The sequence below is a fragment of the Neolamprologus multifasciatus genome, chromosome 3 (assembly GCF_963576455.1).
Source record: "Neolamprologus multifasciatus chromosome 3, fNeoMul1.2, whole genome shotgun sequence".
NCBI lineage: Eukaryota > Metazoa > Chordata > Actinopteri > Cichliformes > Cichlidae > Neolamprologus > Neolamprologus multifasciatus.
In genome coordinates this window covers 15,117,140-15,140,591 of record NC_140441.1, presented here as the reverse complement: position 1 = coordinate 15,140,591, position 23,452 = coordinate 15,117,140, and the positions used below count along the sequence as shown (strand labels likewise).

General features: G+C 38.0%; 2 protein-coding genes across 7 annotated transcripts in view; both read right to left on the bottom strand.

The window, feature by feature from the left end:
• Window positions 1-702: 702 nt before the first annotated feature.
• Window positions 703-7,266, bottom strand: LOC146521775 (uncharacterized). Of its 4 annotated transcripts, XM_085154776.1 has the most exons (8): window positions 7,176-7,265; window positions 5,017-5,151; window positions 3,216-4,911; window positions 2,966-3,129; window positions 2,661-2,884; window positions 2,233-2,362; window positions 2,064-2,161; window positions 703-1,991 (listed from the first exon to the last, which is right to left on the bottom strand). In XM_085154776.1, exons 2-8 carry the CDS (start codon window positions 5,131-5,133, stop codon window positions 1,742-1,744), a joined length of 2,679 nt encoding a protein of 892 aa, XP_085010902.1. In that variant the 5' UTR covers window positions 5,134-5,151; window positions 7,176-7,265; the 3' UTR covers window positions 703-1,741. The 4 variants fall into 4 exon arrangements, with proteins under 4 accessions (XP_085010902.1, XP_085010900.1, XP_085010901.1 ...); XM_085154774.1 differs by having other exon boundaries at window positions 3,216-5,151; window positions 7,176-7,266; XM_085154775.1 differs by lacking the exon at window positions 7,176-7,265 and having other exon boundaries at window positions 3,216-7,165.
• A 3,338-nt stretch (window positions 7,267-10,604) lies between these two features.
• The window catches only part of LOC146521770 (uncharacterized), a 77,034-nt gene continuing 64,186 nt past the window's right edge, over window positions 10,605-23,452 (bottom strand). For all 3 annotated transcript variants that reach the window (XM_085154769.1, XM_085154771.1, XM_085154768.1), the window contains 3 exons: window positions 23,011-23,137; window positions 22,835-22,935; window positions 10,605-22,660 (listed from right to left, as the gene is read on the bottom strand). In XM_085154769.1, coding sequence (XP_085010895.1) covers window positions 22,450-22,660; window positions 22,835-22,935; window positions 23,011-23,137 — 439 coding nt within the window. In that variant the 3' untranslated portion in view covers window positions 10,605-22,449. The remainder of the gene's footprint in view (window positions 22,661-22,834; window positions 22,936-23,010; window positions 23,138-23,452) is intronic.

Genomic DNA, 23,452 nt, shown 5'->3' with positions numbered 1-23,452 from the left:
TGATCCATCCTCAGTCGCCCCAAATGAGAGTAAATGTGTTACTTTCCTTCAAGTCCTGTCATATTATTTTGTATCCACAAAACTATTAGAACAGAAATATTTAACTTAAAAAGACAAATCCAAATAGATTAAATCCTATTTCACTTTTTTTTTTTTTTTTATCACTTTCATCAATGCCAGCCATATTTTCTGTAGAATAGAAGTAGTACTTGTATAATGGTTGTGCCTGTTGCCTGAGATCCCATGATTGTAAGGTGACTGAGAAATATTTCTAATTTAAGAAAACTATGAAGGAGTTGATATTCAACAGTTCCTAAAGTCAAGAAGTGGAAAGACAATCCTGAGGTGAATAAACAAGTGAAAAAAAAAGAAATAATTTCAATGGTGGTAACTGAATTGCCCCTCGGGGATAAATAAAGTCTTCTGAATAAAAACTCTGTCAACAGATGAGAAACAAACAAACAAACAAAAAAGAGATCAGTATTATAATACAATATTAAAGAAAGTAATAATCCCCTTAAATGTGACCAATACACTAAATCTGTATGAAATCTTACATGATAGATGTTAGTATTAATTATTTTAGTTCTCAGACCTTTAAAGTGCAAAATAACAAAAACAAAAGAAAATAGGCCTCACTTCTTACTTGTATTGTGGTGAAAAGATTTAACATTCAAGAAAAAACCATGAAGGGACACGTCCTACAGTTTTACAGATTTATTTACACAGAAAGAATCAATCTACAGTTTACTTTGTATTTTGCTTTAGAAAACATGACGAGAAACAAAATAAGAAATCATGTTTCTTAAATATGTGTAATGTATATGTTTTGTAAATTTACAATACCATTCACTAGAAAAAAAAACCCTGCATGGTTTAAATCTCAAAATCATAATATTTGCTAAATCCACTTGTGGCTCTTAATATTAAGTACAAAGATTTGCTCAATTTCTATGTGACATACATGTTTGTACAGTTTGAATCTTTCATAGGCCCGAGGTGATTTCCACAAAGCAAAATGCATGTCCAACGTATTTATTCTGTTTACAATCAGAAATGGAAGTCTTTAAAACTATAATTGTGAAAAAAAAAGAAGATTTTTTTTTAAACTTTTGTATTTGTTGAAGACGTCAACAAAATGTCTCTATTTCTGTTCCTCATACCCCCCCATATAATGTAGAATTAAACCTGAAGATTAACTGAATAAAAATCTAATGTTGTACTACTGTAGTAGTAGTTTCTACTACTGTAGAAAAAGAATTGAGTACAAATAAAGTGTAGCAATAAGCAACCACAAAAAACAGAAAAACAAAAGCAGCGTAATTGTGTATAAATACAGTACACACTCTCACAAAAATAAAAAAATTAAAATAATAGAGTAAAGAGACTCAAACAATTGTAATTGTAATCTATTTCTCTCATACTTTTAAAAATCAATAGTTACTTTTTCAAAACATCAGGCACTTATTTCACACAAGTATAAATTATGCATCCTGTCTAAAATCCATTTAGCTGGTTCAGTCTAAGAGTCTTGGTCGTGCCTCCATTAAGGGGCCGACCTAGCTTGAAGATACTGCAGTGTTAGTGCTGGTAAAATGGAGTGTTGTGTAAGGAAGGACAACTATGTGCTAACATGTAGATCACCACAGCAGATCAGTGTCTTCTGTGGTGATCCTTTGGGAAATAACAGAGCAGCAGGAGGCACACCGACATGACATCTCTGCTACTACTAGCAGTTATTTTATTTTTTATGGCTGCTGACAACTTTCACTTCACTGGGTTGAGACTCTTGAACGGGGACACCCAGGGACTCCTCCGTGCTTTTAGATGGCATCATCAAAACTGTGCTAATATCCTCTCTTTCTTCTCTTTGAAACATTTCCTTTAATGGTGTCTCTAAATTCCAGCCTCGGTTCTTTGCAAATGTGTAAATACTCCCAAAGAGATCAGGAAACAATGCCAGAACATCATTTTGGGCTGCTTCCTCGGCACTGTGAACAAGGAAAGTTTGATTACTGTATGGATAGAGAGATAGAGAGATAGAATCATTTAGATTAACTTACTAATGCACATGGAGAATGCGTATAAAGCGCAGTAATGCCAACGTGATTTCAGGGTACGGCTTTCTGCCATCCAATTTCTGAACCAGCTCTTGTGGAAACTGCAACAACCACATTAGTCATGAAGTGGATTTTAGGAACATAGACATTTGATCTGTGATCTTGCAGTCACCTTATTTTTCCACTGTTTAAAGGATTTGTCCACAGCACATTTTTCAAGAGAATCAATCAGCTCCGGGTCAGCCTCTCTATATTTTGCGACATCGTCTCTGTTGCCAATCTTTATCAGGTATTCAGTTTTCCTGGAAATTTCAAATTATGCTTTATATATGAAAAAAGTACAAATAAAACATAAACAAAAGAAGAATTAATGAACATTTATAAATATAATAACAAAAGTGTAGGAAAAGGATTTAGCATTAGCAGAAAATGTTAGCATGCATGCTTAACTAGGTTCGTCCCGGATGATCAAGTGTGGCTCAGGTTTTTCCAACATTAACATCTCTATCGCCGTTTTACAGTGAAACCAGGAATCATACATCTTGTTCCAGTAATCAGGAAAAATGATTTATCAGTCATCAATCTGCATGACTTCCTTACTTTTCAGAAGTCCAGAAGAAGGGATGTTTTAAGCATTCTTCTACTTTGGGTCTGTCCTTTGGCTCTTTGTTGATCATCCCCTCAATGAGATCCTTTGCCACCACATCTTGAACATGATCCAAACTGTACTTCCCATCATAAATGTTAGACTCACATTTACAGGATATGTCACCAAATGGATGGTGGCCTCCAGAGAGGATATAATAGATCAGCATGCCTGCCACCTTAGTAATAATACATGTTATCAGTTTAGATATTTTTACCAAGTCATCTTTCAGTTACTCAAGTTTGTGTTCAGACTTTACCTGGATGTCTGTGCTTGACTTGTATGATATCACAGATTCTTCTGCTAAAGTCTCTCGGGCCATCCAGCATTTGGTTCCTGCACTGCGTGTACGTAAAGTTGTTTGGTCTTTGGGTAAGCGTCTGCTTATGCCAAAATCAGCTAATCTTGCCCTCCCAGTAACATCTGCAAGAAGAATCATGTGAAATAAAATCATATCTGGTAAATATGAATTAAAATGTTTGTTTTCTTGAATTTCAAACACATCTTACCAATCAGAACGTTCTGGGGTTTGAGATCTCGATGAAGAATTTTTGAATTTGGAGAGTGAAGCACCTTTAGGCTTTCTAGAAATTCTTCGACGAGTTTCCTTAAAACCTTATCTTTCTTATCGTTGTTACAGATATTCCTGATGTATTCTTCCAAAGTGTATTCACAAAGTTGCAGACAAAGATATCCAAAGTTCTCGTCCTCCTGAAAATCAACATATCGTACGATATAAGGATGATCGAGTTCAGGGAGACGTAGGATTCCTTCTTCTTTCTTTAGGACCTGGTATTTGCTCTTAGACATTCTCTTAATGGCAACTTCTGTGCCGTCCTCTCTCAGCCCCAAGAAGACTTCAGTACCATCGCTTCCATTCGCAATTCTGAATTCTTCATCATTCACATAAATAATGCTTCTGATTCTGCATATTTTACTGTCATCTGAGTCAACAAGCGTCTCCAGTTTGTCCTTCCACCTCTTGCTGATTGAAAGCCAGTTTCGTTTTTCTGATTTTTCATTGGTCTTGTAGTCAAAAGACTTTAGATTTGAAGTTGATTCTACAACAGAAACTTTGGTTATTGGATCAGTTGCTGCTGTTGAAACTTCATCATTTGGGTTTTCTTGCTTTTTCTTCTTCTTTTTCTTCTTCCTGCCTGATGTTGAGGCTGTGTTTCCCTCACATTCTGAGTTTGCTTTGTTCATATATTCTTTCAGACTTCTCAGCACCTCTTTCAGCTTGTCATTCATTTCCATTTCTACAGATGTCAGTATGTCCTCAGGTACCGAGGTTATCTCCACTGATTTTAAAATATTTGCTTTCTGTTCAACTGACAGAAGGTTTGCGAATATACCGTACGTGTAGATCCTGATCTTAGTGGAGTGTTGCTCATTTACAAATGGGGCAACTGTTCTGCATAAGCTCTCTAAAAAGTTGACGTGCCAGTCCTTTGTGCCTTTTGTTTTCTGTGTTATAACATACAGTGTTTGTAGCACTGATGCACAGATGCCAGGTCTCTCTTTTAAGCAAAGCAGTTTCAGTAGTTGTGGAATTATAGCTACTGCATGCTCATTTGATATGTCATCCATTGTGCAGAAAACTGCACTCAAACTTTCAACTGCCGACCCTACAAATGTCTTAGGGATGTTTGGAAAGCGGCTGGCTGCACCTTCTATGTAAGTATTCACATTTCCAGTTTCCTTTAGCCATTTAATGCAAGCCTGGCAGTATTTATCTTTCCTAGTAATAGTAAAAAGGATTTCAATCATGGTCAGATGAAACCTAGGATCCTCTAACAACATGTGACTGTTGAAAATTTTAAAAACTTCATCAGGTGTTTTATCACAAATAGCAATTTCCATATCCAAAAAATGTCTGATTTGGGAACACACTCTATCTCCATTTGATGCAAGGTGATTAATCATCTGAGATATTTTTTTACTCTTAATAATCCCCTGAGGATTATTTAGGGGTGGCAGTGTCACCAAAGCACCAGCAGAGATAAGCCTTTTCATGATATCCTCCCTGTCTTCAAAGGCTGCAACTTGCAGTGGTGTGGGTCTCTCTAGTTGCCATGAAGCACTCCCATCTGGATTAGCTTTTGCCTCGAGCAACAGAGCCACAAAATAAAGTGGTGCTTTGGAGTACGAGACATAATGCAAAGGGAACCACTGGAGTTCAGAAGGTATATTTGGGTCTGCACCCTGATCCACAAGGTAAGAACAGATATCTGTGTTGTGATTTACAACAGCGGAGATCAGTGGGGTTATATAATCACAACATTTGCTACAAGAGTAAAGTTCATTTACATCATTGTCCTTCAGTAATTTCTTGAGCTTTCTGAGGTCATTGTTATTTATGCACTGGATTATAGGATGTGTCTCTGTTAATGGGGATACCAGATGTAGCTGAGAGGTGATATTCATGGTTTTGCTTCACATTACCTGCGAACGAGAAAGCACTGTCATTAACCAAGTAATATAAAACCAGCTTTACCTAAAAAACCTAAAACCTAAAATCCTTAAAAATGGATTGGATGTTTATTTAGATTTTTTAATAGTTGTTTATAAATGTCTACAGAAGCCTAAGATTCTATTTAGACTACAAATGGAGGATTTGTGCATGCAAAAATAATAATTTGAAAGCATTTAACTGTGTTTTAAAGCGTATATGTATAACAGGACCTTTTCTTCTCTCCATTTGTTTGTGACTATGGGTTTTTGTATTATGACATACAGTACCTGGAGAGAAGGGCTTTGCACAACATTTTGTTACAGTGCAAAACAGTTGCATTTAAAACAAGCTGCATCTAAACTATCAAATGCCGCACTCTTTACACATGCCTTAAGTATGTATGGGTGGTGCAGTCACTAAGTTCTCTTTCAGTTATCTATAGGCTACATGACAAATTTTAAGAAAACTGTTGCAGGATTGTAAGAAACTTTACTTTTGGTGTCAGTGCTGGGTGTCTGCTGTTTAAGTAAGGATCTCTCAATACAGAATGATACTAGAGAAATTTACTGTTGGGATTAGTGATGGGATTTCCGGCTCTTTTTAGAGAACCGTCTCTTTCGGCTTGGCTCACTAAAAAGAGCCGGCTCTCAACCGGCTCTTCAGGTTGTTTTGTTGCTTTAATTAATTTATTATTAACAACAATATAAAATTATGCACAAAAGAAATTATTAATGGAAAAAAACGTGGTTTTATTTATATAAATATATACGGTGGGCCCTAGAGACAGAGCACGTACAAACTCCAAAACACATTTCTAGCGTTAACTGACCTTCTAAAACAGAGCTACCTAGATCACTTAAATTACACAACTGAAAGTATATGAGTATTGTTTGTGTATTTATACACAAGCACTCATATATATTCAAATAATTTTAAAAAAAAGTTCATTTACCTGTTACTACCACACACCAAATCTGGTCGTTGGTACTTCCTGGCTTGTGTAGCCACTAGTTAACAAAAGCTCAACACTGTGCCTAGCATCCTGGAGCACTTCTGTTGTGTTTTGTATGTGCGTCGGAGTTTGTACGTACTTTGTCTCTAGGGGCCACCGTAAATATACTTTTATTTATTCACTCCACATAAAATGTAATAAATAAATCATATAATACAAAAAACAACTATTTACATTTCAACTTTTAACTATTTAAATTTTCAGCTTTTTCCTTTTAAACAAATGTAAAGTGAAGCAACACAAAACACTGCAAACCACAACACAATTAAATATAAATTAAAATATAAAAACAAAAAGAAGATGCATATTCTCTGTCATATGGGCCTGCATGAATAAACTTTCTGAATCCTTTATCATCTGCAACTAAAAAATAGTTGTGGATGATTACTACACCTTTCTAATGTGACGATGTTGTCCCTGGCTCTCTTTCTCTCTCTCCCTCCTGCTCTTTTCCTGTGCTACTGCAAGCGTAACTACTGCCCCTCCCCCCTCTGCCCAGCAAGCACAAGGCTCACGTGCGGAGTGAAGCGGAAAAAGTGTGAGAGAGAGAGGGTGAGAGAAAGGAGAAAAAAAACCGGTTCCCAATAAGGAGTCGGTTCGCTCATTCACTTCAAAGAGTTGGCTCTAAGAGCCGTTTCGTTCGTGACCGACACTTCACTAGTTGGGATTCAGACGTTATTCTTCCTTCACATTTCCTGTTGAATGTTCTTTTTTAAATGTAAAGACAAATATTTGTATGATTATACACTAGGCATATGCACACTTGCCAAAACATCCGGCTCAATATGACTGAATAGGAATCTTAACTAGGCTGAGACCACTGAAGGCGGTAAAACGTCGGAGCAACATGTACGCTTTGAAGAATTATCCTAGTCTTAAGTAAACTTTAAATCCTTTGACGTTGAGTTAAAACAGTAGGTCTACAATGTGTGCTGTTTTTACGCGAACATAAGGATTCTTTTGCAATACCGTTAGAAGAAAACTGTAAGAGAAATAACTTACCGTGCCAAAGATGAGCAATTACAACGCGGCATCTGAGCGATATCTTCCTGGTTCTTGAAGCTTGGTCTTCCGGTTTCAGCAGTTTTTTTTAAATTTATTTTTTTCAAACTTTATTGAAATTATAAAGCGAACAGTCAGTCATTCCAGTTCAGTTTGTACAGTACACATACAAGGCAAATAAGAATAACAATATACAGTACAATGAAATAAGAAGGATAAATAAATAAAGGAAAGAAAAAAAAAAGAAAAAAAAAAGGGGGGGGGGAGGAATGTAACAGACTTCATAACAACTTTGTACTTGAAAGTTGTGACAGCTCATTCAATAACATTTCTGAATGAATTTCAATCAATGACAAACGTTAATTTAAGAGAGTTTAAGTAATATTCAATTTCAATCAAAGACAAATTAAATGATGGGGTTGAGTTTTGAAATTTACATTTATGTATATGGAATTTCCCTAATAAGATATAAAGATTGACAATGGCACATATTTTTTTTCTTTAGTTTCAAAATAAGTGATAATGTTCTTCCCTTCAATTTTGATTTCGTATGTTGTCTTGCACAGTATATAATTTTCAAGCTCTCTCCAAAATGTAGCACTATATGAACAGCCATAAAACAAATGAGTAACACTTTCAAGTTCAGTTTTACAAAAGGTACATTTTCTATCAATGTCACAGAATCTTGAAATGTACGTGTTGGATGGATATATGTTATGTAATATTTTCAAATGTAATTCTCTAATTTTGTTTGTAATACAAAATCTAAAAGGAACAAGCCACGCTTTATCCCAGTTGATATTATCAAAAATAGAGTTCCAAAAAAACTTCCCTCTTGGAGTTATTTTCTTCGCATTATACAAACATTCTCTAATATGTTTATTGGTGCATTTCTTGCTTAAGAAATCAATACCATTTATATAAAGAGTGTTAACGGATGCATGTGGTGTGTTCTGATTTTTGTAGCTTTTCATCAACTCAGTCAGTCCGCTGGGAACGGACTTTATTACAGAGCTAAAATCGTTAAATTTGATAGGGAATGTTTTTTCTGTAATAAAGTCATTGTAACTAAGTAGCTGGCCTTCAGAGTCAAATAAGTCTTTTAAATAGATTATATTTTTATCAATCCAATTCTGCAATCCGGTTTCAGCAGTGCAATGAAGTCTGTACTTGCTGTGACGTTTTTGGAGAGATTGCTACTCTTGAATGTTTTTGGGGTGGGGGAGCTATCAGGTCTCTCGGTTTAATAAAAACATACAAAAAATAACTTTCGATAAAAAAACAGATATATTATCAAAGAAAATTACGGTATCAGCTTTCAAATTGAGATAGATGTGGTTTAGATGTGGTTTATGAAAAAAACCAACAATCACTAGGTATGGCTGTAAAAGAAAAAAAAAAAATCAGTCTCAGTGTTTCATGTTGAACGATGTAAAATGCATCAGGACTGCAGAAGGAACTGTAATGGAGGATGCACAGGTGTGTCCCTGTATTAGGTTGGCTGTAGCTTGGATTGTAATGGCTACCATGCAGAGCTCTTTCTTCATTTTCTTTTTTGTCTCTTGCTGTTCTGAGGAGATCAGCATGACATGGTGTCTGACCTTACACAATGCTGTTAGGGACTACTATTAGTGTATCAGCAGTCGTTGCAATTCTCTCACGGTGAGGGAGAAACTGCAACCTTCTTGCCCGAGTCTCTGAGTTTGGCAATTTAATCAGACTCCCCTTAATCTGAATTTGGGATTAGGTTAGGAAGACTAATTGGGGCAGTCAGCTTCTACTCACTAATTCAACCAAAACAGAGAAAAGTAGAATATCTTAAAAAATAAATCAAGACAAAATAAAATCAGGATTTACAATATTACCAAAGCATCCTCGTGATACTGTTTACATGACACAAATAGACTTGAAATTTCAAAATGAAATGTAGTAGGCAAAGTGTATGTTTTTTTCTTTAAAGTATAAACATAATATATAATATTATTATGTTATAATATATAATAATCACAACCCTGAAATAGCCAAAAAAGTGTGATACCTTAAGGAACTGGGAAAAATTCAAAGTACTCTACAAAACATTCATTAAACTAAAAAGATCACCAGAGGAAGCTAAAGTACTGACCATTAAAAACATGGTGGCTCTCGAAAAATATCAATGAGCAAAATGATCTGGACTATAATCAACGTAACAAACAACCACACACTCATGATGCACACTCAAAGGATAAACTCAGCTACATCTGGAATTGTCACGGCTGGGGAGCAGTCGTGTGGTGTATTGAAAAAGAGGATCCAAAATGCAGGTACTGGCTGGGGTGCGAGGGAGTGTTTATTTACAGAGGTGATAAGGTGACAAAAACAGGAAGAGCAGAGCGGGGAGTAAACAAACCTAAACTGGGAAAACTAAAGAACTAAACTAAACCAAACACTCACAGGAGGAGGAGCAAACTGCACAAAGAAAGATGGCAGAGTGACGCAGAATGAATACCAGGTAACACAGAGTAATGCAGACTGACATGGAGTTAAACAGACGTCGCGACAGAGAGCACAGGAAAACACAGGGCTAAAATACACAGGGAGTAATCAGGGAATGGGCTACAGGAGGGAGACACAGCTGGGAGAAATTAGGCTAACGAGACAGGGGAGAGGTAAAACTGAACACACTGACATGAGACATGAACTTTCAGAATAAAACAGGAAACTCGGACACAGGGAACCAGACAAGACGCTGAACTGAACAGACAGATTCACAAACAGACGGGGTGACACCATAGACAGACAGAGATACAGACGCAGACTCAGAGGCAGACCGAAGAGAACTCAAACAATAATAATCATCATAATAATAAACTAGAAAATGATAATAATAAACTTAAAGCGCTGGGTCACCGACCCAGGACCATGACAGGAATAAACAGTTGCATCAGTCAGACAGTTGCAGAATATGATCAACTAGAACGGAAAACATTTAACTATATGGATCACAATACACAGGACTTGGAATATGAAAGATCCATTTATTAACACATGTACTGTATGAACCTGCTCCCCAGAATTACTAGACCTACCAGGATCACATCACATTGTGGAATTCTCATAGACAACATTTTTACAAATGACACGGAATTGTGAAGTACACACTTATTTAATAAATTAAATAAGTGTATAACTCCTTTTCGATATGTAAATGAATCAGAACAGGACAGAAATTTTAAAGACAAAACGGACTCCTTAATATCAGCAAACAAACAAACACATATAACAGTCCAGCAGCTGGGGCAGCAGAAAAAAATGAGTCTTGTAAAGAAAAAAAAAAGAGAAATGCTCTGTGACTAAAATACAAAACATTTCAGTATTTGTATGAGACAATAAATTAAGATAAAGTTTGTAGATTTAAATTTACATTAAATCTTATGTACCTTTTTATACTTTTTATGTTAAATAAAAGTGATTCACATATGTGAAAACAATGAATTGCCTAATAATATGGTGAAACAGTGCTATAATACAATTAATCATGGTTAAAATTGTTTTTAAAAAGTGCTGTTATTAATATTTATTAAAAATAAAGTTCCTACTACTACGAACTTCCTGAAAATAATATATCTCATCCTACCAGCCTTTGGAAAATGATTACTATAAACACATGCAAAACTTTTCAAACAACTATTCAAACAGAACAAAGTCCCTTAATGCTTTCAATAACATGTCTACTGCTACGAATTGCTTGTGTCTTTTGTTTCCCGTCGGACTGCTTGTTAGACTCTATCAGTAGTGGAAAGAGCAGAGGGGTGTGGTATTTCATCACAGCCAGAGGGGGGCACTGTGGAACCATCAAGCAAAAGACCCCAGTGCTGATAAGGCAAGAGTTGGGGAAAGGCTGCAGTCACAGCATTGTAAGATGGTGAAAGAATAGAAATACTTAACTAAAAACGATAAATCCAAATAGATTAAATAACAGTACTCTTTTTTTTTTCACTTTTATGAATGCTAGCTATATTTTCAGGAGAATAGAAGTAGTACTTGTGTAATGGAAGTGCCTGAGATGACTGAGAACCCATGTTTAAGAGGTGACTGAGAAATGTTACTAATTTAAGAAAACTATGAAGGAGTTGATATTCAACAGGTCATAAAGTCAAGAGGTGGAATGACTATCCTGAGCTGAATCAACAGGTGGAAAAGAAGAAATCATTTCAATGGAGGTAATATAAAAACACTGACACTAGATCTGAGAGAAATAGAGAGAAAATGTGGAAAAAAGATTATTATATAAATTCAATGTTAAACAAAGCAATTATCCCCTTAAAATGAGATAAATACCATGCATAATCTCTAAAAGTTGATTCTGTTCATCTGGACGTAGCGTTTTGTGGGAGAAAGGTTTCGTCACTCATCCAAGTGACTTCTTCAGTCTCAGCTGACTGCGGATTTCCCCAACCTTATAAACAGTACATTTGTATAATGACTGAAACCAGCTCAGTGAGGAACAATGGGCTGGGAGGTCAGTTCCTTAATCTTAATTATGCAAATTCTCATGACCATTGATCAACAACCACTGACCAAAACCCACTGATCAAAGACCACTGATCAATGGCCATGAGTACCATTCACAGAGAATCTGTACACATCTTGAACATGATCCAAACTGTACATATTAAATGTTGGACTCCCATTCAAATGATTTTGACAATGAAGCACCTTTAGACTTTCAAGAATCTGTTTGACAAGTTTCTTTAACACCAGTGTGTCATGGTCATTATTATTGATATATTCTTCCAGAGTGTATTCATAAAGTTGCAGACAAACATATCTCGTCCCCTGAAAATCAACATATTGTATGATATAGGGACGATGGAGTTCAGGGAGTCGTGGGATTTCTTCTTCTTTCTTCAGCACTTCGTAGTTGCTTTAGACATTGGCCGTTTCTCAGTTTTTAAGTACATGAGTCCGTACTCATATTCTCGCTTCTTTGCGACTTCGTAGTTCACATGGCATTCTGAAGAAATGCGAGAAGGTAGCGCGTTTTGTGTACAATTGGAACACCAGTGTACTTGATGATGTCACAGGTCAGCCTAACATGACCGGGCTGGCTCAGCCTGCTCAAATATCAATAAAAAAATACAATAAAATTATATATAAACATTACTGTGTGTGTTTTTCTTAAAAAAACATGCATGAAAAATATTTCATAAATTCCTTTATCTGTACTATAGCAAGATGTGCGCCTATATAAAGGCCACTGGCGGGAAACAATCACGGGAATAGTTTGTGGTATCTGTGGTTCATCTGCTGAGTAGAAAGATAAGAAAAGAAAAGGAAATAAAAGGAAAATGGATCAGGTGGTTGTCACCGGCATTCTTTACCTTTAGGCTGAAGAAGAAGCAGCACAACTAAGAAGACGGAGCTGGGAGAGAAGAGCCAGGAGGAAGAAGAGGGAGAGGAGACATGCCTTGACGGCGTGCCTTCTTGACTCTGTACATTTTTTAAATTTACAATCACAATCTAGAGAAAAGGTCACATTTGCTGCATATAATGTCATATGGTGGTAGATCAATACTATATAAAGCCTGTACGGTTTAACAAAAGCACCACTGTGCATTACTGAAACACAAGCTTTACTCTCTAAAGACAAACGTATTGCCAAGTAACTTAATAAAACAAACAGGACATTTGTATGTCATGCAAATGGTCAGAAATACACACTTAAGAAAGCCATCAAAGTTCATTTTGTCTTTTAATCACAAATTTAAGTAAACGAGTCATGAAATATACTAAAAAATAACAATTAATAATTCAGTGACTGTTCAATAAGTATATAAAAAAACAAATTCATATATGTTTGAATACTTTAAGTGTGTCTTTTTTAAACAGAAAAAAAAGCCCAGCAAAAATATACACACAAATAAATAACCGTGTCACCATCATTTCAATGTTCTTTGCTGGAGCTGACCTCAAACCAGCCTTCAGACTTTCAAGAACCAGCATCAACATCCTTGTGTAAATGCTGCCCCGGCAAAAACAACACAGTTGGAACGATGAAACTGAGGTGCTTGTAACCATTTACTGGCTGGCCTCATATAGAGTGACGACAGACATCTTTGCCATGCCAGTAGCAACAGTGTGCAGGATTGTCCAGTGCCATTGAGGAAATGATGAGCATTCTGCACCGAGTGATTCATTTCCCTAAGACAGAAGAGATGGAGGAGGTTGTGGCAGGCTTTGCACGCCTCGCTGGCATTCCGATTCACAGCTGGTGCAATTGATGGATGCCACATCTGGATTCTTCCACCTGGGAAATCAATTCTTAGTTTAATAGTATTAATAATTGTTATTCCTGGTTTTGGTTATCTTTCACTGTTGCCTAGTGATCTTAGCTCTTCCTTCCTTTATATTTCTTAGCCTGTGTTCAGTCTCTGTCTCCATGTTTTCTCTGTGCCTGTCCTGGTCCCACCTCTCCTGTCTAGTCACCCTTGTCTCCATGTCCTTTTTTACTTGGATAGTCTTGTGTGCTATGTCAGTGTGTCTAGTTTTCCTTCCCTTGTCTCGTTCTGCCTAATTAATCCCAACTGTGTTTCCCTCCTGTCTCCCGTTCCCTGATTACTCCAGTGTGTATTTAAGCCCCGTGTTTTCCTTGCTATGTGTCGTGCTGTACACTCACTGTGCTGTGTGCTTCCCTCTGTGTTTTTGGTAGCATTCTAGTTCTCTGTTCCCAGTTTCTCTAGTTAGTGCTACGTGCTTTGAGTTTTCTAGTTTTAGTTTCCTTTTATTCATGTTCAAGTTCTCCAGCCAATATAGCTGCGCTTTGAGTTGACATAACAAATTGTCAATATAATGCCAACTCCACTTACAGACCACAAAGCGGTATCACTTCAGCTTTCTTTAAGTCCTAATGCTGCCCAAGCGTGCAGGAGCTGCTATTTGCAACTTAATAATTCCCTTCTAAAACATGAGAGAGTGATTGAAGATATTTTGTTATTAAGTAAACATTTCTGGGATAAAGACGGTCATATTTACTGTCAAAACTAGGAGCTTTTCAGATTTGAAGCCAGTAAATATCTAAGAGTATGGCACATCAACTGCAAAACAAAGGAAAACTAAATGTAATTACAAGGATAACTGCTCTCACTCAGATCTCACTGGAAAACCTATCTAGGTCAAGAAGAAGGTGGCACACAACACTCTTTTTTTTCTTTTTTTTAAACTAGAGAAATCTCATTCTAACTTCAGCTCTGTTTGAAGACTTATATGATAACTGATGTCCCCCTAAAGGTTTATATTTATTGCTCCAAATTTTATAAATATTTATACAAGTCAGATTATGATGAGAGTTCTGCTCCGAACTTTTCGGGGCAACTCTCTGATAATATATATAAAGGAAGATCAGACAAGCTGCTGCGATGGGTCGATATCTGTTGGTGAAATTCTACCTGCTATTCAATGTCAAGAACAGATGGCTCAACCCGGTGGTTCCCAAAAATTTTTGCTAGGCTCCCCTTTGTTTTACATGAAAATCTTCACATGCCCCCCTCCCTTCCCAGGACAAACATATCCTCCAACCACACACAGACTCCATTGCAGTTTATTTCACACCTCAAACCTTTTGTAAACAATTACACAAATAAAGGTAAACTGCAATAAATTACAGCTAGCAATAAAATAAACTACACTTCTTTTACTCTACATCCACACCTACACAGGTATTTTTGAAAATGCAGCTTTTTCTGTACGTTTGGGCGTTTCGTTCTTACGTAAACTGTTTTGAATCACCGAAAACTGAGATTTTTATAAACTCCTGCCAGGGTGGATGTTTTGGTCCATTTATTGCCAAGCTGCAACAACACACAGACGCCACCACCAGAGGGTGCTGCATGAACCATTGAATTAGTCACTACCATAACATCCGCCCTTCTGATTACATTATAAACAATAATGTGATAACTATGAATTCACTTTTATGCCAATACTGAAACCATTACAGTTTAACTAATTGCTGGATATTTCAAGGTTGTTACATCTAAATCAAATCTGTAACAAAGCTCTCATTGCCTTTATTTATAACTATTATTTATTTAACTGTGTGAACTTATTCTAACTATGAAGGTGGGGTAGACAACTGTTTGAGGGGATTATTCTGCCCCTGGCTGGTCACTCAGATGCTCGAGAGTACCCTTAAGGTAACTCGGTGGGTTTCTGTTTTTTTTTTTCAGTGGTTTGGTTACTTGGTGGTAGAGGAGACTGCTGAGCCTGGTTTGGAGCAGGGTTGATGTTCTCTGGCAGGACAGGGTTTTGGTGTTCAGTCGTTTCAGTCTTGGTTCCTTGAAGTGTGATGAGATGGCTCCCGTTTCGACATAGAAGATCCTTGGAGGTCTCAACAAGGTAAGACCGTAGTGTATCTCCTCTGCCTGATATAGTCACATTTTTTTCATGTCTGTGATCCAAACTTGATCTCCCGGGCGTAGTCCAGCAAGGTCTTGTGTTGAACCATTTCCACTGTTTCTCTCTCTCTCAGAGTAGTGATGTTTATCCAGAATGGGTTGAGGCAGGATGGAAGTATGGGGACTGTGATACGAAGTTTCCTCCCCATTAGAAGCTCTGTAGGGCTATGTCCATTGGCAAGTGGTGTGGTGCGATATGGGTCTCCTTCTTTCTGTAGAAGGCTCTTTACTGTTGCCGTTATCTGATCTTAACTCCGCTGGTATGCCGTGGCGTGCAAATATGGACTTCAAGTGTGCAATCACTGCTGCTGATGTGGTAGAGGACTGCTTAGTTATTTCTATGTATCTTGAGAAATAGTCCACTACAACCAAATACTGGCTGTTACTCCAGTCAAAAAAATCAGCATCAACTGACTCCAGCAGCCGTGTAGAAAACTCGGTTGGCATGAGTGTTTCTCTGGGTTGCTGTCTCACCTTTGTATATGTCTCACATTCTGCTAGCAGCTGTTGTTGTTGAGAGCTCAGTCCTGGCCACCGTACCGACTGCTTGGCTCATTCCCTGGACTTTGCAATCGCCTGGTGACCTGTGTGCAGTTGTGTCAAAACATCTTTTTGTAATGTATTTGGAATAACTATGTGCATACCTTTTAGGAGAAGTTCATTTTTAACTGTCAGGTCCCCTGCATGCATGTTGGTGGTATGGGAAACATGGACCTGGTATGTTGTGTTTGTCCGGCCAGTCATTTTTGCAGTGGAGTTTGATTTGTTTTAGTGTTTCATCTTTGTCCTGCTGCTCTCTTATTTGTTGTAGTCTCTCTTCTGTTGCAGGAAGGCCTGAAATCATCTGATGTGCATGCAAGTTTATGTCATCTCTTAATGTCTCATCACAAACCGTCCTTTCTGGCACTCTGGACAGCACGTCTGCAGTTACAATATGTTTGCCTGGCACATGTGAGATAGTGAAAGAGTACCTCATTAATTTCCTTCTCAGTCTTTGCACTTGTGGCGGCAGTTCATCTAAGTTTGTGGAGCCTAACAGGCTTGTGATCTGTCTCAACATGAAACTCAGTGTTTGGTGGTTTACTCAGTTCTGACTTAATGCTGTCAAACGCTGTTCGTTGAGCCTCACTCCAACACCATGTTTTTGGTACTGAGTAGTTCTCTCAGTGGCTGTGTTTTCCCTGCTAGGTGGGGAAGGTACTTGCCTAGATGATTAACCATTCCTAGGAACCGTCTCACTCCACCCACATCGGTGGGTGCCTCCATGTTGCTGACCGCTTTCACTTTTTCTGGGTCTGCTTTGACTCCTGTAGTGTCAATGATCTGTCCGAGGAACTTGATTAAGGTTTCTGCAAACTCACATTTCTCACTTTTCAATGTCACACCTGCTTTTGTGAGCCGCTCCAGGACTGCGACTAGTCTCTTGTCGTGCTGGGCCTGTGTGTCAGCGTAAACCAAAATGTCATCCATTTGGCAGACAACTCCATCCAGCCCCTCCAAAAGCTGAAACATTAATTTTTGAAAATGCTCAGGAAGCTGAGGATATGCCAAAACAGCGTCTGCTTTAAGCTCAATTTTGTATTCTCCCTTCATTCGGCCTAAACCACTGAATAGCTTTGGAAACTGCTGCTTTACTGCCTCTACTGAAGTGAGCGACACTGCTTCTACTCTGGCCAATAACCCAAGTGCTGCACTTGCTGGGCGGCTAAGTAACCCTTGTGTCAGGTCTGCAACTACATACACAGGTTGTACTGTAGTTTTGCTCGGAGTGCTCAGTTTAGCTGTAAATTTCCCTCTAACTGCTAGTGAAGACATTCCTGCACCATACAGTTTCAGATCTGTGGGTTGCAGCTGTGGTTTTTGTGCTATGGTGTTGTACTCTTTTTCAGGCAAGACATCCGCTCCTGTGTCAATTTTAAGCCAACAGTCTATATTGTTAACTTTTATTTTAGTCATCCACTCATCCACAGTTCTACCTGATGCTACTGTTCCCAAAAATGCTACTTTTCTCTCTTCACTGTCACCATCTGCCGCTAGACTTGTAGTCAAGACCACCTAAACCAAGACAATACCAAGACCAGAGGGTATCGAGACCAAGATAAGACCAAGACCTTGACAGACTGAGTCAAGACCAAGACAAAGTCAAGCTGAGACCAAGACTGAGACGGACACAAAAAAGTCTTTAAACTGCAGCCAGATGCTGCTTCGTTTACGGGTGTCAGGCATATTTATGTGTTTTTGCTTTCACACAGCCCTCCTCACCGCTGTCTACTGTCTCACTCACTTACTGAGAGGACAGTCGGATGCTCCACTTGACTGTCGTGTCTCTCACCCTCTCTGTTTTTCACATAATGATGTTATCCTATATCCTCGCATGTGATTGGCCACAATATGGAGGGATTGGAGCATAGCTGAGCCACTGTGTGAGAGCTGCAATTAATTACAGACAATTGTGAGATTAATTAGTTACATTTTTTAATCTACTGACAGCAGTAGTGTGTGTGTCACTAGGTTTTAAGGACAGGGGGGCTTAGCCCCCAAGAGATGCACACGATATGAACGAATGTAGCGTATGAGCACAAAATTTAACAAACAGAAAACAAACACTGAGAAACTGCTTTTCAACTGTTTTGGATAGATCAAACATCTTAGGCCACAAATAGATTTTCAGTGCGTGAATCCACAGTTGCCTCGAGCACAAAATCCTCCATTTTCCTTTGTTTGTGCCTTGTCTTGGCACATGGTTCAGGGATACTGTGGGTGTTGCACAGTTTTCTCATACAGCTCCGTGGCAAATGCATCTGAGTGTTTGCCCTTAAGTGTGTCACACAACTTGTTTGAAGACAAAAGCTTCTGCCAGGTCTAAAGTTTCTGACTCACCTCTCCAGTAGAGGTCTCTCCCTCTCACTCTCTGTGCTCCTCTGCCCTGACTCCTACAGCTTAATGGGGATGAAGGAGTGATTATTATTATTTCCACTGATGATAACCAGAGATGGGCAGTAACGTGTACAGTAACGTGTTACGCGTTACTGTAATCCGATTACTTTCTCAAGTTACGAGTAAAGTAAGGATTACTATTGCAAAAAAGGTAATTCGATTACTGTTACTTTCCCATAAGCACGCTGCTTTACTGCGTTACTACAACCGTGATTGTTTGCGAGAGCGTCTCGTGACAATGATGTAAGCGAGTGCGACGTTCGTGGCAACAGCTGTGTGCAGATCAACAATGGATAATATAACGAGTGCGGGAGAGAGTATGAGCATGCAGCGTTTAAAGCAGGGGTGGGCAACTCCAGGCCTCGAGGGCCGGTGTCCCTGCAGGTTTTAGATGTGTCCTTGAACCAACACAGCTGATTTAAATGGCTAAATTAGCTCCTCAACATGTCCTGAAGTTCTCCAGAGGCCTGGTAACAAACTAATCATGTGATTCAGGTGTGATGACCTAAGGTGAGATCTAAAACTTGCAGGACACTGGCCCTCGAAGCCTGGAATTGCCCACCCCTGGTTTAAAGCGTGGAAGTACTGACCTTACTTTGAGTTTGATTCCGTAAAAAGTAACAAAAACATTAGCGTCAGCTGTTCACTGCGTGGGAAGAAAACTTCTTTTTACAGCGAAAAAACCCTAAACTTCCGAGCAAGCACCGAGTACCACGTTAATGTGAAGTTAACAGAGAAACTGCCGGATCCTTCCACTGACATGACAGCTGCGACACACCTGCACCAGGGCAAACCTCCGCCTGCCCCACTCCTGCTAAACAGGTGAAAATAGAGCAACAGGACCGCTGAGTCTTTGATTTTATTTATTTTCTGCTGTGTTTTACTTGCATCTATTTGAAAGAGTGAGTGTAAACACACAAAAATATTTTATTTAAATGTACAGAAAATAGGTTTAAAGACAGGTTTAAATAGGTTTATGCTTGATGCATAAAGATAAAATATTAAAACTAATAAAACAAACTTTAAAATGAGACTTTTTCCATTTGATTACATTTTATATGATGGATTATGCAGAAAAAGTAGAATTGGGCTGAACGATCTATTGCTCTATTACCTATTCAGGTTGTAAATCATGTCTTTAAAAAGTAACTAAGTAACTAATTACTTTTGAAAATAAGTAATCAGTAAAGTAACGGGATTACTTTTTTTGTGAAGTAATCAGCAATTAGTTGCTGATTATTTTTTTCAAGTAACTTGACCAACACTGATGATAACCATACCTGAATGAGCTCAGCTTGATTTTTCAGACCTAAAACAAGTAACAGAAATTAGTTTAGAAATGAGTTTTTACGTGTTTTGGAGTTTTTACGTGTTTTGGAGTTTGTACGTGTTTTGGAGTTTTTACGTGTTTCAACGTGTTTTGGAGTTTGTACGTGCTTCAGAGTTCGTACATGATTTGAAGTTTGTATGTGCTTTGTCTGTAGGGGCCACCGTAAATATACTTTTATTTATTCACTCCACATAAAATGTAATAAATAAATCATGTAATGCAAAAATCAACTATTCACATTTCAACTTTTAACTATTAAAATTTTCAGCTTTTTCCTTTTACAAATTTAAAGTGAAACAACACAAAACACTGCAAACCACAGCACAATTAAATATAAATTAAAATATGAAAACAAAAAGAAGATGCACATTCTCTGTCATATGGACCTGCATGAATAAACTTTCTGAATCCTTTATCATCTGCAACCTAAGATAGTTGTGGATAATTACTATACCTTTCTAATGTGAGGTTGTTGTCCCTGGCTCTTTATCTGTCTCTCCCTCCTGCTCTGTTGCTGTGCTACTGAGTAGTGATGGGATTTCCGGCTCTTTTTAGAGATCCGGCTCTTTCGGCTCGGCTCACTAAAAAGAGCCGGCTCTTTCGGCTCCGAACCGGCTCTTCAGGTTGTTTTGTTGCTTTAATTATTTAATCATTAACAATAATATAAAATTATGCAGAAAAGCTAAAACTAATTTAAAAAAAAGTGGTTTTATTTATATATGTTTATATATGTCCCCTAGAGACAAAACACATACAAACTCCAAAACACATTTCTAGCGTTAACTGAACTTCCAAAACAGAGCTACCCAGATCACTTAAATTACACAATTGAAAGCATGTGTGTATTGTTTGTGTATTTATAGACAAGCACTCATATTTATTCAAATAATTTAAAAAAAATAATTCATTTACCTGTTACTACCACACACCAAATCCGGTTGTTGATACTTCCTGGCTTGTGTAGCCACTAGGTAACAAAAGCTCAACACTGCGCCCTAGCATCCTGGAGCACATCTGTTGTCTTTTGTACGTGATTCTGAGTTTGTACGTGCTTCTTTGTTTTTACGTGTTTTGGAGTTTGTACATGCTTCGGGGTTTGTAAGTGCGTCTGAGTTTTTACGCGTTTTGGAGTTTTTACACGTTTTGGAGTTTGTACATGCTTAGGAGTTTGTATGTGTTTTGGAGTTTGTACGTGCTTTGTCTCTAAGGGCCACCATAAATATACTTTATTTATTCACTCCACATAAAATGTAATAAATAAATCATATAATACAAAGAACAACTATTTACATTTTAAACTTTTAACTATTTAAATTTTCAGCGTTTTCCTTTTAAACAAATTTAACGTGAAACAACACAAAACACTGCAAACCACAACACAATTCAATATAAATTAAAATATGAAAACAAAAAGAAGATGCACATTCTCTGTCATATGGGCCTGCATGATTTCTGAATCCTTTATCATCTGCAACTGAAAATAGTGGATGATTACTATACCTTTCTAATGTGACGTTGTTGTCCCTCACTCTCTTTCTCTCGAGTGTAACTAACGCCCCTCCCCCCTCTGCCCAGCGCAAAGTACAGGCCGTGCATGCGGAGTTTAGCGGGAAAAAGGGCGAGAGAGAGGGTGAGAGAAAGAAAAACAAAAACAAAACCTCACGGCTCCCAATAAGGAGCCAGCTCGCGTCATTCACTTCAAAGAGTCGGCTCTAAGAGCCATTTCGTTCGCGAACGACCCATCACTACTACTGAGCGTAACTACCGCCCCTCCCCCCTCTTCCCAGCATAAAGCACAAGGCTCGCGTGCTGAGTGAAGCAGAAAAAAGTGAGAGAGAGAGAGAGAGAGGGTGAGAGAAAGAAAAAAAAAAAAACCTCACGGCTCGTGTCGTTCACGTCAAAGAGCCGGCTCTAAGAGCCTTTTCGTTTGCGACCGACCCATCACTAGTCGCCAGGTGTTTCATCAGATTCGAGGTGTTACCTCCTTTGCACAGTATCACCTTAAAGCACTTGTTGCAGACTGCTGAGTTTGCATCTTTTGCTGTGAAGTACAGCCAGACTTTTGACCGCTTAGCCTTGGGCATTTTTAATCTGTAGCTCTGCTCTAAAAGAACGTACGTACCTGGGCCCACCTACTATCCTCAGAAAGGTAAAATGATTGGCTAGAATCCAAAGTGTATGACATCTCAGGAAAAAAAAGCACCGAAATAAAGCACCGAAATGTGCGCTGCTTTTCGGTCTGGTTACTACCGTTTATGTCAGAACTGGTGCCAGCATGGCACCGGATACCGGTACCCAACCCTATATTTAAGTAACAGGTTTTCTATTATTATTTATTTAAACTCTTATTCCTGCGTCTTTATATTGAATTTGTCTGCAATTTCTGTTAAAAAAAAATAAAAAATAGAATAAGTAAAAAAAAAAACCTTTTAAAAAAATACCAAATTATTTAGGGGGGCTTAAGAATATTTTAGGGAGGCTTCAGCACCCCTAAAATAAGCCTAACAACGCCATTGCTACATTCCTTAATGACAGCCTTCGTCCTTATTGAATTCAACTTTGTTTAAAGTCACTATTGAGACTCCTGAACTGGGAAACTCAGAGGGTCGTCCGTACTTGTAGACATCATTGCAAGGGCAGTACAAATGTCCTTTGTTTGTTCTTTTTGGAACATTTCCTTCTTTCCTTCTGAATTCCAGCTGTGTAACTTGGTAAACTTGTAAACACACACAAGGAGATCAGGAAATGACCTCAATACGTCAATTTTAGCAGCGTCCTCTTCACTGTGAACAAAGAAAGTTTTATTAATGAGTATTAACAATGGACGTAAGCTTCCAAATTTGAAATAATATCAGAAATATTTGTGATTTGTGCATATAGTTACAAGAAATTCATATATATACACATATAAATATGTGTGTTCATGAATTAATCACTTTTCATTTAGTTTAACTTACTAATGCACATGGAGATTGCGTATAAAGCGCAGTAATCCCAGCACGTTTTCAGGGTACGGCGGTTTTTTCCCTTCCATCTTCCGAACCAGCTCTGGGGGAAACTGCAACAAAAAAACATGGTGGTCATGAACTGGACTTTAGGAATACATAAGTTTGACCTCTCATCTGTAAGTCACCTCATTTTTCCACAGTTTGAAGGATCCATTAGCACATGCTTCTAGTGAACCAATCAGCTTTTCATCAGCCTTTCGACAGTTTACCACCTCCTTCTTGTTACCGGTGTCTTTCAAAAATTCTAACTGCCTGGAAATAAAGTTGAAATGATGATTTATAAGTATGAAAAAAAAAACAGGATGAAAATCTTGAATGATAACAGGAGCAGCACAAAATAGTATTGCTTAAGAAGACAAGAACAGAAGTGTGGGAAAATAATTTAGTATTTGCCTCCAATGTTAACGTGCCTGTCTGAGTACAAGACAGTTTGACCTCATTTTCCCAACATATGGATTAAGCCAAGTAACAGACTGAAGAGTTTCCCTCCACAGTTTAGGCTCTCATTAGCAAATCTATTCCTACTTTACTAAAGTGAAACTAGAAATCACAGATTCTGTTACAGCA

Coding starts and splice junctions, on each gene's coding strand:
- LOC146521775 (XM_085154774.1), bottom strand. CDS start 5,133: ATGAATATCACCTCTCAGCTACATCTGGTATCCCCATTAACAGAGACA. Junction 2,885..2,965: donor AGTCAAGCACAGACATCCAG/GTAAAGTCTGAA, acceptor ATTATTACTAAG/GTGGCAGGCATGCTGATCTA. Junction 2,162..2,232: donor TTAAACAGTGGAAAAATAAG/GTGACTGCAAGA, acceptor TGGTTGTTGCAG/TTTCCACAAGAGCTGGTTCA.